General features: G+C 53.4%; 1 protein-coding gene across 6 annotated transcripts in view; it reads left to right on the top strand.

Annotated features, from left to right (window-relative positions):
- The window catches only part of LOC140108827 (uncharacterized), a 43,813-nt gene extending 28,668 nt beyond the window's left edge, over nt 1-15,145 (top strand). For 2 of the 6 annotated variants that reach the window (XM_072131976.1, XM_072131975.1), the window contains exons 2-15: nt 10,761-10,781; nt 11,483-11,749; nt 11,831-12,160; nt 12,247-12,696; nt 12,783-12,987; nt 13,071-13,199; nt 13,292-13,425; nt 13,514-13,747; nt 13,825-13,962; nt 14,069-14,206; nt 14,317-14,436; nt 14,562-14,681; nt 14,765-14,842; nt 14,945-15,145. In XM_072131976.1, the coding sequence (XP_071988077.1) occupies nt 10,761-10,781; nt 11,483-11,749; nt 11,831-12,160; nt 12,247-12,696; nt 12,783-12,987; nt 13,071-13,199; nt 13,292-13,425; nt 13,514-13,747; nt 13,825-13,962; nt 14,069-14,206; nt 14,317-14,436; nt 14,562-14,681; nt 14,765-14,842; nt 14,945-14,984 (2,404 nt within the window). In that variant the 3' untranslated portion in view covers nt 14,985-15,145. Of the gene's footprint in view, nt 1-10,557; nt 10,782-11,482; nt 11,750-11,830; nt 12,161-12,246; nt 12,697-12,782; nt 12,988-13,070; nt 13,200-13,291; nt 13,426-13,513; nt 13,748-13,824; nt 13,963-14,068; nt 14,207-14,316; nt 14,437-14,561; nt 14,682-14,764; nt 14,843-14,944 lie in introns of all 6 variants that reach the window. The other 4 variants (XM_072131979.1, XM_072131978.1, XM_072131977.1 and 1 more) reach the window with 3 other exon arrangements.
- Nucleotides 15,146-15,151: the final 6 nt, after the last annotated feature.

Below are 15,151 nucleotides of genomic sequence, written 5' to 3'. Positions count from 1 at the left end.
GGAGGCTGGAGGACAGAATGATGCTGGAGGAGGATGGGGTACAGGAGGAGGAGGCTGGGGGACAGGAGTCTGGAGGACAGGATGATGCTGGAGGAGGCTGGGGGACAGGATGACACTGGAGGAGGCTGGGGGACAGGAGGCTGGAGGATGGGGATCAGGATGATGCTGGGGGAAGCTGGAGGAGGACTGGATGGTGATAGAGGAGGCTGGAGGAGGCTGAAGGACAGGATGATGCTGGGGGAGGCTGGGGGACAGGATGATGCTGGGGGAGGCTGGGGGACAGGAGGAGGAAACTGGAGGAGGCTGGAGGACAGGATGACACTGGCGGAGGCTGGGGGACAGGAGGCTGGAGGAGGATGGGGATCAGGATGATGCTGGGGGAGGCTGGAGGAGGACTGGATGGTGCTAGAGGAGGCTGGAGGAGGCTGAAGGACAGGATGATGCTGGGGGACAGGATGATGCTGGGGGAGGCTGGGGGACAGGAGGAGGAAACTGGAGGAGGCTGGAGGACAGGATGACACTGGAGGAGGCTGGGGGACAGGAGGCTGGAGGAGGATGAGGATCAGGATGATGGTGGGGGAGGCTGAAGGAGGACTGGATGGTGCTAGAGGAGGCTGGAGGAGGCTGAAGGACAGGATTATGCTGGGGGAGGCTGGGGGACAGGATGATGCTGGGGGAGGCTGGAGGACAGGAGGAGGAAACTGGAGGAGGCTGGAGGACAGGATGATGCTAGAGGAGGCTGGAGGACAGGATGATGGTAGAGGAGGCTGGGGTACAGGAGGAGGAGGCTGGGGGACAGGAGGCTGGAGAAGTATAGAGGACAGGATGATGGTGGAGGAGGCTGGGGTACAGAATGATGCTGGAGGAGGCTGGAGGACAGGATGATGCTGGAGGAGGCTGGGGTACAGGATGATTCTGGAGGAGGCTGGGGTACAGGATGATGCTGGAGGAGACTGGAGGACAGGATGATGCTGGAGGAGGCTGAGATTCAGGATGATGCTGGAGGAGGATGGGGTACAGGAGGAGGAGGCTGGGGGACAGGAGGCTGGAGGACAGGATGACGCTGGAGAAGGCTGGGGGACAGGAGGCTGGAGGAGTATGGAGGACAGGATGATGCTGGAGGAGGCTGGGGTACAGGAGGAGGAGGCTGGGGGACAGGAGGCTGGAGGACAGGATGATGCTGGAGGAGGCTGGGGGACAGGAGGCTGGAGGAGGATGGGGTACAGGATGATGCTGGAGGAGGCTGGGGTACAGGATGATGCTGGAGGAGGCTGGGGGACAGGATGATGCTGGAGGATGATGGGGTACAGGATGATGCTGGAGGAGGCTGGGGGACAGGATGATGCTGGAGGAGGATGGGGTACAGGAGGAGGAGGCTGGGGGACCCGAGGCTGGAGGACAGGATGACGCTGGAGGAGGCTGGGGGACAGGAGGCTGGGGTACAGGAGGAGGAGGCTGGGGGACAGGAGGCTTGAGGACAGGATGACGCTGGAGGAGGCTGAGGGACAGGAGGAGGCTGGAGGAGGCTGAGATACAGGATGATGCTGGAGGAGGCTGGAGGACAGGATGACGCTGGAGGAGGATGGGGTACAGGAGGAGGAGGCTGGGGGACAGGAGTCTGGAGGACAGGATGACGCTGGAGGAGGCTGGGGGACAGGAGGAGGCTGAGATACAGGATGATGCTGGAGGAGGCTGGAGGACAGGAGGGTGGAGGAGTATGGAGGACAGGATGACGCTGGAGGAGGCTGGGGGACAGGATGACACTGGAGGAGGCTGGGGAACAGGAGGCTGGAGGAGGATGGGGTACAGGAGGAGGAGGCTGGGGGACAGGATGAAGCTGGAGGAGGCTGGGGGACAGGAGGCTGGAGGAGGATGGGGTACAGGAGGAGGAGGCTGGGGGACAAGATGACGCTGGAGGAGGCTGGAGGACAGGAGGAGGCTGAGATACAGGAGGCTGGAGGAGGATGGGGTACAGGAGGAGGAGGCTGGAGGAGGACTGGATGGTGCTAGAGGAGGCTGGGGGACAGGAGGCTGGAGGACAGGATGACACTGGAGGAGGCTGGGGAATAGGATGATGCTGGTGGAGGCTGGGGTACAGGAGGAGGAGGCTGGGGGACAGGAGACTGGAGGACAGGATGATGCTGGAGGAGGCTGGGGGACAGGAGGAGGCTGGAGGAGGCTGAGATACAGGATGATGCTGGAGGAGGCTGGAGGGCAGGATGATGCTGGAGGAGGATGGGGTACAGGAGGAGGAGGCTGGGGGACAGGAGTCTGGAGGACAGGATGACGCTGGAGGAGGCTGGGGGACAGGATGACACTGGAGGAGGCTGGGGGACAGGAGGCTGGAGGAGGATGGGGTACAGGAGGAGGAGGCTGGAGGACAGGATGATGCTGGAGGAGGCTGGGGGACAGGAGGCTGGAGGAGGATGGGGTACAGGAGGAGGAGGCTGGAGGACAGGATGATGCTGGAGGAGGCTGGGGAATAGGATGATGCTGGAGGAGGATGGGGTACAGGAGGCTGGAGGACAGGATGACGCTGGAGGAGGCTGGGGGACAGGAGGCTGGAGGACAGGATGACGCTGGAGGAGGCTGGGGGACAGGAGGAGGCTGGAGGAGGCTGAGATACAGGATGATGCTGGAGGAGGCTAGAGGGCAGGATGATGCTGGAGGAGGATGGGGTACAGGAGGAGGAGGCTGGGGGACAGGAGTCTGGAGGACAGGATGACGCTGGAGGAGGCTGGGGGACAGGATGACACTGGAGGAGGCTGGGGGACAGGAGGCTGGAGGAGTATGGAGGACAGGATGATGCTGGAGGAGGCTGGGGGACAGGAGGCTGGGGTACAGGATGATGCTGGAGGAGGCTGGGGGACAGGAGGAGGCTGGAGGAGGCTGAGATACAGGATGATGCTGGAGGAGGCTGGGGGACAGGATGATGCTGGGGGAGGCTGGGGTACAGGAGGAGGAGGCTGGGGGACAGGAGGCTGGAGGACAGGATGACGCTGGAGGAGGCTGGGGGAAAGGAGGAGGCTGGAGGAGGCTGGGGGACAGGAGGAGGCTGGAGGAGGCTGAGATACAGGAGGCTGGAGGAGGATGGGGTACAGGAGGAGGAGGCTGGAGGAGGACTGGATGGTGCTAGAGGAGGCTGGGGGACAGGAGGCTGGAGGACAGGATGACACTGGAGGAGGATGGGGTACAGGAGGAGGAGGCTGGGGGACAGGAGGCTGGAGGACAGGATGACGCTGGAGGAGGCTGGAGGACAGGAGGAGGCTGAGATACAGGATGACGCTGGAGGAGGCTGGGGGACAGGAGGCTGGAGGACAGAATGACGCTGGAGGAGGCTGGGGGACAGGAGGAGGCTGGAGGACAGGATGACGCTGGAGGAGGCTGGGGGAGGCTGGAGGACAGGATGATGCTGGAGGAGGCTGGGGGACAGGAGGCTGGAGGAGGATGGGGTACAGGAGGAGGAGGCTGGGGTACAGGATGATGCTGGAGGAGGCTGAGATACAGGATGATGCTGAAGGAGGCTGGAGGACAGGATGATGCTGGAGGAGGATGGAGTACAGGAGGAGGAGGCTGGGGGACAGGAGGAGGCTGGAGGAGGCTGGAGGACAGGATGACGCTGGAGGAGGCTGGGGGACAGGAGGCTGGAGGACAGGATGACACTGGAGGAGGCTGGAGGACAGGATGATGCTGGAGGAGGCTGGGGTACAGGATGATGCTGGAGGAGGCTGAGATACAGGATGATGCTGGAGGAGGCTGGGGAATAGGATGATGCTGGGGAGGCTGGGGTACAGGAGGAGGAGGCTGGGGGACAGGAGGCTGGAGGACAGGATGACGCTGGAGGAGGCTGGGGGACAGGAGGCTGGAGGAGGATGGGGTACAGGAGGAGGAGGCTGGGGGACAGGATGATGCTGGAGGAGGCTGGAGGACAGGATGATGCTGGAGGAGGCTGGAGGACAGGATGTTGCTGGAGGAGGATGGGGTACAGGAGGAGGAGGCTGGGGGACAGGATGATGCTGGAGGAGGCTGGAGGACAGGATGATGCTGGAGGAGGCTGAGATACAGGATGATGCTGGAGGAGGATGGGGTACAGGAGGAGGAGGCTGGGGGACAGGAGGTTGGAGGACAGGATGACGCTGGAGGAGGCTGGGGGACTGGAGGAGGCTGAGATACAGGATGATGCTGGAGGAGGCTGGAGGACAGGATGATGCTGGAGGAGGATGGGGTACAGGAGGAGGAGGCTGGGGGACAGGAGGCTGGAGGACAGGATGACACTGGAGGAGGCTGGGGGACAGGATGACACTGGAGGAGGCTGGGGGACAGGAGGCTGGAGGAGGATGGGGTACAGGAGGAGGAGGCTGGGGGACAGGATGATGCTGGAGGAGGCTGGGGTACAGGATGATGCTGGAGGAGGCTGGGGTACAGGATGATGCTGGAGGAGGCTGGGGGACAGGATGATGCTGGAGGAGGCTGGAGGACAGGATGACGCTGGAGGAGGCTGGGGTACAGGATGAGGAGGCTGGGGGACAGGAGGCTGGAGGACAGGATGACGCTTGACGAGCCTGGAGGACAGGATGATGCTAGAGGAGGCTGGAGGACAGGAGGAGGAGGCTGGGGTACAGAATGATGCTGGAGGAGGCTGGGGTACAGGAGGAGGAGGCTGGAGGACAGGATAATGCTGGAGGATGCTGGAGGACAGGATGGAGCTAGAGGAGGCTGAGGTACAGGAGGAGGAGGCTGGAGGACAGGAGGCTGGAGGAGTATGAAGGACAGGATGATGCTGGAGGAGGCTGGGGTACAGGATGACGCTGGAGGAGGCTGGAGGACAGGATGATGCTGGAGGACAGGATGATGCTACAGGAGGCTGGAGGACAGGATGATGCTGGAGGAGGCTGGAGGACAGGATGATGCTAGAGGAGGCTGGGGTACAGGAGGAGGAGGCTGGGGGACAGGAGGGTGGAGGAGTATGGAGGACAGGATGATGCTGGAGGAGGCTGGGGTACAGGATGATGCTGGAGGAGGCTGGAGGACAGGATGATGCTGGAGGACAGGATGATGCTGGAGGAGGCTGGGGTACAGGAGGAGGAGGCTGGGGGACAGGAGGCTGGAGGACAGGATGACGCTGGAGGAGGCTGGAGGACAGGATGATGCTGGAGGAGGCTGGGGTACAGGAGGTGGAGGCTGGAGGACTGGATGGTGCTAGAGGAGGCTGGAGGAGGCTGAAGGACAGGATGATGCTGGGGGAGGCTGGGGGACAGGAAGAGGAAACTGGAGGAGGCTGGAGGACAGGATGATGCTAGAGGAGGCTGGAGGACAGGATGATGCTAGAGGAGGCTGGAGGACAGGATGATGGTAGAGGAGGCTGGGGTACAGGAGGAGGAGGCTGGGGTACAGGAGGCTGGAGAAGTATGGAGGACAGGATGATGCTGGAGGAGGCTGGGGTACAGGATGATGCTGGAGGAGGCTGGAGGACAGGATGATGCTGGAGGACAGGATGATGCTGGAGGAGGCTGGGGTACAGGAGGAGGAGGCTGGGGGACAGGAGGCTGGAGGAAAGGATGATGTTGAAGGAGGCTGGAGGACAGGATGATGCTGGAGGAGGCTGGGGTACAGGATGATTCTGGAGGAGGCTGGGGTACAGGATGATGCTGGAGGAGACTGGAGGACAGGATGATGCTGGAGGAGGCTGAGATTCAGGATGATGCTGGAGGAGGATGGGGTACAGGAGGAGGAGGCTGGGGGACAGGAGGCTGGAGGACAGGATGACGCTGGAGGAGGCTGGTGGACAGGAGGCTGGAGGAGTATGGAGGACAGGATGATGCTGGAGGAGGCTGGGGTACAGGAGGAGGAGGCTGGGGGACAGAAGGCTGGAAGAGTATGAAGGACAGGATGATGCTGGAGGAGGCTTGGGTACAGGATGATTCTGGAGGAGGCTGGAGGACAGGAGGAGGCTGGAGGACAGGATGATGCTGGAGGAGGCTGGAGGAGGAGCCTGGGGGACAGGAGGCCACAGGAGGAGGCTGGAGGACAGGAGGCCACAGGAGGAGGCTGGAGGACAGGAGGCTACAGGGGGAGGCTGGGGGACTGGAGGCCACAGGAGGAGGCTAGAGGACAGGAGATACAGGAGGAGGATGGAGGACAGGAGGCCACAGGAGGAGGATGGAGGACAGGAGGCCACAGGAGTAGGCTGTGGGACAGGAGGCAACAGGAGGAGGCTGGAGGACAGGAGGCTACAGGAGGAGGATGGAGGACAGGAGGCCACAGGAGGAGGCTGGAGGACAGGAGGCTACAGGAGGAGGCTGGATGACAGGAGGCTACAGGAGGAGGCTGGGGGACAGGAGGCCACAGGAGGAGGCTGGAGGACAGGAGATACAGGAGGAGGATGGAGGACAGGAGGCTACAGGAGGAGGATGGAGGACAGGGGGCTACAGGAGGAGGATGGAGGACAGGAGATACAGGAGGAGGCTGGAGGACAGGAGATACAGGAGGAGGCTGGAGGACAGGAGGATGGAGGACAGGAGATACAGGAGGAGGATGGAGGACAGGAGATACAGGAGGAGGCTGGAGGACAGGAGGATACAGGAGGAGGATGGAGGACAGGAGGATACAGTAGGAGGATGGAGGACAGGGGGCTACAGGAGGAGGCTGGAGGACAGGGGGTACAGGAGGAGGATGGAGGACAGGAGATACAGGAGGAGGATAGAGGACAGGATGCTACAGGAGGAGGATAGAGGACAAGAGGCTACAGGAGGAGGATGGAGGACAAGAGGCTACAGGAGGAGGATGGAGGACAGGAGGCCACAGGAGGAGGCTGGAGGACAGGAGGCTACAGGAGGAGGCTGGAGGACAAGAGGCTACAGGAGGAGGCTGGAGGACAGGAGGTCACAGAATGAGGAGGATAGAGGACAGGAGGCTACAGGAGGAGGCTGGAGGACAGGAGGTACAGGAGGAGGATAGAGGACAAGAGGCCACAGGAGGAGGATGGAGGACAGGAGGCCACAGGAGGAGGCTGGAGGACAGGAGGCTACAGGAGGAGGCTGGAGGACAAGAGGCTACAGGAGGAGGCTGGAGGACAGGAGGTCACAGAATGAGGAGGATAGAGGACAGGGGGCTACAGGAAGAGGATGGAGGACAGGAGGCTACAGGAAGAGGATGGAGGACAGGAGGTACAGGAGGAGGATAGAGGACAGGAGGTACAGGAGGAGGATGGAGGACAGGAGGTCACAGAATGAGGAGGATAGAGGACAGGGGGCTACAGGAGGAGGCTGGGGGACAGGAGGTACAGGAGGCGGATAGAGGACAGGAGGCTACAGGAAAAGGATGGAGGACAGGAGGTACAGGAGGAGGATAGAGGACAGGAGGTACAGGAGGAGGATGGAGGACAGGAGGTCACAGAATGAGGAGGATAGAGGACAGGGGGCTACAGGAGGAGGCTGGGGGACAGGAGGTACAGGAGGAGGATAGAGGACAGGAGGCTACAGGAAGAGGATGGAGGACAGGAGGTACAGGAGGAGGATAGAGGACAGGAGGTACAGGAGGAGGATGGAGGACAGGAGGTCACAGAATGAGGAGGATGGAGGACAGGGACCACACCATGTGAGAAGGGGTAGGTGTAGGAGTACAGATAGGATTATGTGTAAGTTTGGGGAGATAAATAAAAGTGCAAAACCAAATGTAAATGCAGGATAAAATTAAAGAGAGGTCTTATATGTTTTACATGTCGCAGAGTTGCATTATGGGATATTATATTGGTCCACGGGATGGGGGGGGGGGCAAATTAAGGGGTGTTGTTCCATGGGGGCACCATCAAGGTAGATATTGTACTATGCCTGTGGGTGGGACAATGGGCGTGGTTTAGAAAAGGGGGAGGGGCTTTGTGTCCCTCTTTCTCATGCCCAAAAGTTGGGAGGTATGTACAAGTGTCCCCCATGTAATTCTGCACAGTATCACCAGTGTGTCTGAGGGGGATACTGTGCAGAATTACAGGGGTGCAGCAGGAGACCAGCACTGGGAGAAGCCCCTGCTGTGGGGGTCACTGGGTGCAGGGTGTCACACACTTGGGTGCTGCTGAGGAGGTCACTGGGTGCAGGGTGTCACACACTTGGGTGCTGCTGAGGAGGTCACAGGGTGCAGGGGGTCACACACCTGGGTGCTGCTGTGGGGGTCACTGGGTGCAGGGGGTCGCACACCTGGGTGCTGCTGTGGGGGTCACTGGGTGCAGGGGGTGGCACACCTGGGTGCTGCTGAGGAGGTCACAGGGTGCAGGGGGTCACACACCTGGGTGCTGCTGTGGGGGTCACTGGGTGCAGGGGGTCACACACCTGGGTGCTGCTGTGGGGGTCACTGGGTGCAGGGGGTCGCACACCTGGGTGCTGCTGTGGGGGTCAATGGGTGCAGGGGGTCACACACCTGGGTGCTGCTGTGGGGGTCACTGGGTGCAGGGTGTCACACACCTGGGTGCTGCTGTGGGGGTCACTGGGTGCAGGGGGTCACACACCTGGGTGCTGCTGTGGGGGTCACTGGGTGCAGGGTGTCACACACCTGGGTGCTGCTGTGGGGGTCACTGGGTGCAGGGTGTCGCACACCTGGGTGCTGCTGTGGGGGTCACTGGGTGCAGGGGGTGGCACACCTGGGTGCTGCTGTGGGGGTCACTGGGTGCAGGGTGTCACACACCTGGGTGCTGCTGTGGGGGTCACTGGGTGCAGGGGGTCACACACCTGGGTGCTGCTGTGGGGGTCACTGGGTGCAGGGTGTCACACACCTGGGTGCTGCTGTGGGGGTCACTGGGTGCTGGGTGTCACACACCTGGGTGCTGCTGTGGGGGTCACTGGGTGCAGGGGGTCACACACCTGGGTGCTGCTGTGGGGGTCACTGGGTGCAGGGTGTCACACACCTGGGTGCTGCTGTGGGGGTCACTGGGTGCAGGGTGTCACACACCTGGGTGCTGCTGTGGGGGTCACTGGGTGCAGGGTGTCACACACCTGGGTGCTGCTGTGGGGGTCACTGGGTGCAGGGTGTCACACACCTGGGTGCTGCTGTGGGGGTCACTGGGTGCAGGGTGTCACACACCTGGGTGCTGCTGAGGAGGTCACTGGGTGCAGGGTGTCACACACTTGGGTGCTGCTGAGGAGGTCACTGGGTGCAGGGTGTCACACACCTGGGTGCTGCTGTGGGGGTCACTGGGTGCAGGGTGTCACACACCTGGGTGCTGCTGTGGGGGTCACTGGGTGCAGGGGGTGGCACACCTGGGTGCTGCTGTGAGTGTTATCTTCATTCTGGGATGTGGGAGAAGCAAATTATCTTTATGTAAGAGACCCCCCCCCCCCCTACATTGTTATAGTGAGTGCATTGGCAGATGGTTTCAGTTTATTTTCCCTGTTTATTTTTTCTACTACTGCAGTGCAGTTAGTAGTTTTTTTTGGTGAAATTGTCACTTGAAAGCAGTCACCAAGCTTTATTGCTAGTTTTATACAGTAATATCACATGTAACCTACATAAAAAGCATATTTTAATGATTGTATAGTACAGTGATGGCGAACCTTTTAGAGAACGAGTGTCCAGACTACAACCAAAACCCACTCATTTATCACAAGCATTTATCATAAGCAGTTATTTATTGAATTGTTAAGCTGTTCTCCCACAACTTTCAATCATAACTGCCTCCTGAGGACACCAATACAATTGAAAGCAGGAGGACAAATCCGGGCTATCACTGTAGCTGCTCTTCAGGGTCCCACTGTACAGGAAGAGTCGTGTGGAAAGCAGGAGGACCTTCAAAGATAATCCGGTCCTCTTCACACTTTTATTTCCCCTTTTCCTCCAGTTTTCCAAGCTGCCAAGACTGAGGTGCCACACTAGTAGGATATATGAGCTACTCCCTTGGCGATTAAAGGGTTAAAATAGCACTGAGATTAGTAAATCTTTACTTGTGTGGAACTGCAGTTAGATTCTTTGAGTCCTGTGTGGTGAATTCTGTGCTGAGCTTGAGTGCCCACAGAGAGCACTCTGAGTGCCACCTTTGGCACCCGTGCCATAGGTTCGCCACCACTGGTATAGGACATATTTCAGATGATTCTAGTTGTGCTCTTCCATACAACCCCCAACAAAAGAAGGTCACATGGATCCTCACTGATTGGATTACGATTGTATGTAAATGAAGTGACACTGGAACATAGTGTTGCTTGTAAAAGTCTAAAATCTTATTTTATACAGTAATATCATATGTAACCTACATAAAAAGCATATTTGAATGATTGTATAGGATATATTGCAGTTGATTCTAGTTGTGCTCTTCCATACAACCCCCAACAAAAGAAGGTCACATGGAGCCTCACTGATTGGATCACGATTGTATGTAAATGAAGTGTTGCTTGTCAAAGTCTAAAATCTAATTTTATAAAGTAATATCAGAGAACCCCCCCCCCCCCCTCATACATTGTTATAGTGAGTGCATTGGCAGATGGTTTTCAGTTTAGAGATTTTTCTCATAGAGAGCAGTCACTAAACTTCCTTTGTGCTTTACAAGCATTTGCTATTTTATTTTCATTTTTCTTACAGCATTTTTTGCTTCTTTTGAGGAATTTGTTTCCCTTATTTTTTCTACTACTGCAGTGAAGTTTGTAGTTTTTTTGGTGAATTTGCCACTTGAAAGCAGTCACCAAGCTTTATTGCCAGTTTATTTTTACTTTTCTTATTGTATTTTTTTTTATTTGCTTCTTTTGAGGAATTCATTTTCCTTTTTTGTATCTACATTGGACAAGCATGGAGTCTGCATCCAGAATGTAAGTACAGACGCTGTGTTTTATCATGAGCTGTATTTATAGATAGACTAAGGTTATTTTATTACTACATACTGTATAATGTTATATACTATTTATATTATATAGTGTATTATATAGTATGTATAATATTATATCATATATGTATAGGACATATTCCAGTTGATTCTAGTTGTGCTCTTCCATACAACCCCCAACAAAGGATGGTCACATGGAGCCTCACTGATTGGATCACGATTGTATGTAAATGAAGTGTTGCTTGTAAAAGTCTAAAATCTAGTTTTATACAGTAATATCAGAGAACCCCCCCCCCCCTACATTGTTATAGTGAGTGCATTGGCAGATGGTTTTCAGTTTATTTTCCCTGTTTATTTTTTCTACTACTGCAGTGCAGTTAGTAGTTTTTTTTGGTGAAATTGTCACTTGAAAGCAGTCACCAAGCTTTATTGCTAGTTTTATACAGTAATATCACATGTAACCTACATAAAAAGCATATTTTAATGATTGTATAGTACAGTGATGGCGAACCTTTTAGAGAACGAGTGTCCAGACTACAACCAAAACCCACTCATTTATCACAAGCATTTATCATAAGCAGTTATTTATTGAATTGTAAAAGTCTAAAATCTTATAATCATATTAGTAATATCATATGTAACCTACATAAAAAGCATATTTTAATGATTGTATCTGTTTTTAAACAGTCTTAACAGAACTCCCTTGACCTGCCCCGTCTGCTGCAGACCTGATAAGATACTTTCTACCCATCTTAAAAGAAAGTGCATGCGGCTCAACACAGAACAGGAGAGGAAAGCTGCATTAGAATTGGCCAGGAAACAACTCATGTCTATAGCAGCCAAGGGCACAGCCATTTATTATCCGGACATAATGTCTCTGGGATCTCTAGAGAATGTAGTCCCCTTTCTGGAGGACAGAGGATTTGTAATAATCAGTAAGCCAACTCCAAGCAGGTATGTGCTATCTCTGTCTGCTAATTGTCTCTTTCAATATGGTATCCCTATTCATATTTTATATTTTATCATAAATTTTAGGCAAGGGACATCGTCTACCTCAGTGCCTGCTGCCACCTCCACAGTGCCCCAACCTGAACCGGAACAGCCATCTGAACCGGAACATGCCACACAGGGCCATGTGGAGCCTGAACCAGACATGGAGGATGTCCCAGCTCTAGTGGAGATGGATGACCAAGAGGACGACCATGAGGAAGAAGAAGAAGGACCAGGAGATGACCATGACCAGAGGGAAGAAGACCAAGAAGGACCAGGAGATGACCATGACCAGAGGGAAGAAGACCAAGAACCATCTAGAAGAGAAGAGGAAGAAAGCGAAGAAGACCTACCTGTGGATATCCACACACAGAGGTCAGTGACTTGAGGTTATATCTTCCTTTTTATATGTGTGTATGTGATAGATTGTGTTAAATTTAACCTTATGTTCTGAATTTTAGACACCTACAGACAAAATGGACTTCGGATGTAAGACTGAGGATGAAGGCTGCAGGCTTATACCGCCGCCACTCTTTGGATCATCCCATTCTCAAGGGCTTTGCTTCTTACTTGGCTGACACATTAAATGTGACCAACTATAGCCAAGAGGTGGAAGATGTCTCCAGATTTCTATTTTTTATGAATCCAAAGGCTGTCAGTCTGGAGTTCGTCAAAGATGTGGAGAAGGCCAACGCATTTTTCACCAAGCTGAGGGAATTGAACTTGGCCAACCAGACTATCTTCAACTACTTGAAGCATGTCAGGAGGTTCATGACCTATCAGCTTAGGTCCACCAACCTTTTTTCAAAAAATCCCAGACTTTATAAGTACTGCGAATTTTTTAAGAATATGACCGAAGACATTCAAAAGCGGCTGTCAAAGGGCATATCTAAAGAAGTCGTCAGAAAACGGTGAGTCTAATATATGATGCATTTTATTTTATATAGTGATATCTTATGTATTTTATATATAAAAATCATATGCATTTCATTTGTAGGTACCAAGCATTGATCACTGCCACAAAGAGCCCAGACGATTGCCGCAGGCTCCTATCAGTAGCAAAGCCCTCTTTCCTCAAGTCCATAAGAGCCATCCGGACTGGTAGCTGTGATATGAGTTCACAGCTCGACATTATTTATTATTTGGAGGCCCTCCTTGTTCTGAAACATCTTCAGCGTCCTGGGGTTGTGGCCAATATGACAGTGAGTGCCATTCTCATCCTCACTCTGCAATGTTGTTTTAGCTTTGATTTTCTATGAAATTTTCCAAACACTTTTAATCTTAGGTCTCAGAATGGAGAGATCGCATCTCTCACACATATAGAGGGGAGGAGCTTGTCATAATTGGCGTGAAGACGCACAAGACAGCGACACAACAAGTGGCTACGTTTGTGCTAAACAAGGAGGAAGAAAAGGTAACTTTTTAACGGCTACAGGTTATTGGAATTGTGGAAATAAGATGTTTCATTGTTTTTCTTCTTTTTTACTGTCCGCTTCTTTTCCCCAGTGGTTTGAGTGCTACTTTCAAAAAGTGAGGCCTAAGTTGATACCCCGTAAATCAACCAACGACTCATTTTTTGTCTCAACTAGTGGAAGGGCCATCTACAATGTCTCCAATGATATCAGGCGGTACCACCAAAAGTAAGATTCACAAAATGCAATTTGCATAGACTCATTGTAAGTTTAGTGCCATATACTATGTATTTACCATCTGTTTTTGTACTTCTAGATTCGAACTCCCCAACATCAGCAGCCAACTAGTCCGGAGGGTGTGTGAGACTTGGACAATGCCAAATTATTCGGACTCAGAGAAGTGTCTTTTTGCAAAATATTTGGCACATACAAATCTAACAGCCGAAAGAAATTATAGGGAGAAGACTTTGGAGGACATCTGCCATGCCTATAATCTGGTAGTGCAGGCAGGGCAAGGCGCCAGCGATCAACCCCGACCCAGCACCTCAAGGTACTGTGAGCAAACATAATATATGTTCTACAGAATGGCTTGCTGAGTCATTAATGTTTTATATGGTTGATAACCAGAATCACAGATGAAGAAGAGCAAGAAGATCACAATGAAGACGACCAGACCATGCAGCTTGATGATGACAGTCCGATCGGCGTGACTACCAGATCCCAGAAAAGGAGACAGCCTGAAACAAGAGGAAGCAGCTCTAGCAGGTAACTATACCATGCATTGATTGTCATGAGACCCAATACACCGTGTCTGGGCACCTGTTTGCCAGTATGATTTTACTCATTTGTTTGTGTTTTTATGCTTGTTAAGAAGATACATGGATGTAGAAGACCAGGACAGCGAAGATGAAGATGGCCCATTTCCACAAGAGGAAGATGTCAGAGAAGAGAGGATGGACTTGTCAACCAGGAAGAGTGAGCTTGAAGCAGGAGGAAGCAGCTCTAGCAGGTCACTATATTACTCATTTATTGGCATGCGGAAGGACACTGGGTACTGCTGGTATCTGTGTGTGCGTACGTTTTATTAATTAATTTGTCCTTTGTATGATTCTTAAAAAGCAACTTGGAAGTAGTAGACCTGTGTTCACCGGATGAAGAAGGCGGCGAGGATATGATCGGCGTGGCGACCAGGAACCAGAAGAGGAGGCAGCCTGAAGAAGAAGGAGGCAGCTCTATCAGGTAAGTATACTGGGCATTTATTGTCAAGCTAAATTATAGCCAATGCATTACGTTATGTTACTCTATGTACCTGATAGCAAGAGTGTATTGCTAATTTATTGGTATTTTATATGTTTCCTACAAAGGGATTTCAATGCCGAGGAAAATCTGGCTAGCCAGCAGGAAGATGATTGGATTCTACAGTTAATAGGCAGCACCACAGAGGAGAGCCTAAGTGATTCGGATGATGCTGAATTTACTTCAAGGTTGGATACATTGTCAAAAAGTAGAAGTGTACTTCGCTAATGAATCACTTCTGGTATGATAGCATTCTTCTCTTTCATTGCAGAGCACAGACATCCTCCTTGCCCACAGTGTCCACACGGTCCCAAAGGAAGACTGAGCCCGCAGCAGACAGGTCTACTAGGTAACTAGAGGCAGACTCTGAGAAACATTATTTCATCCAATTAAAATAACAAATCTTTCTAATATCTGGTTATAACATTGTACCTTCTTTTTTTCTAAAAAGGACCGAAGAACCAAGAAGAAGTTCTAGACTTCGAAGATAAACAGGCCCAATTTTATTTGTATTTATGTTATTTACTCTGAATTATATAACTTTTCTAATAAAATCTTTTATTCATTCTGAACAGGATTCATCCCTTATCATTGGCTCAGCGGAAGAGAAGGTCTGAAGAAATACTGTACTTCAGAACAGGACAAGAGGTGCACTATT

Source organism: Engystomops pustulosus, unplaced genomic scaffold, assembly GCF_040894005.1.
Source record: "Engystomops pustulosus unplaced genomic scaffold, aEngPut4.maternal MAT_SCAFFOLD_187, whole genome shotgun sequence".
Taxonomy (NCBI): Eukaryota; Metazoa; Chordata; class Amphibia; order Anura; family Leptodactylidae; genus Engystomops; species Engystomops pustulosus.
This window is presented reverse-complemented; position numbering and strand designations above follow the sequence as displayed.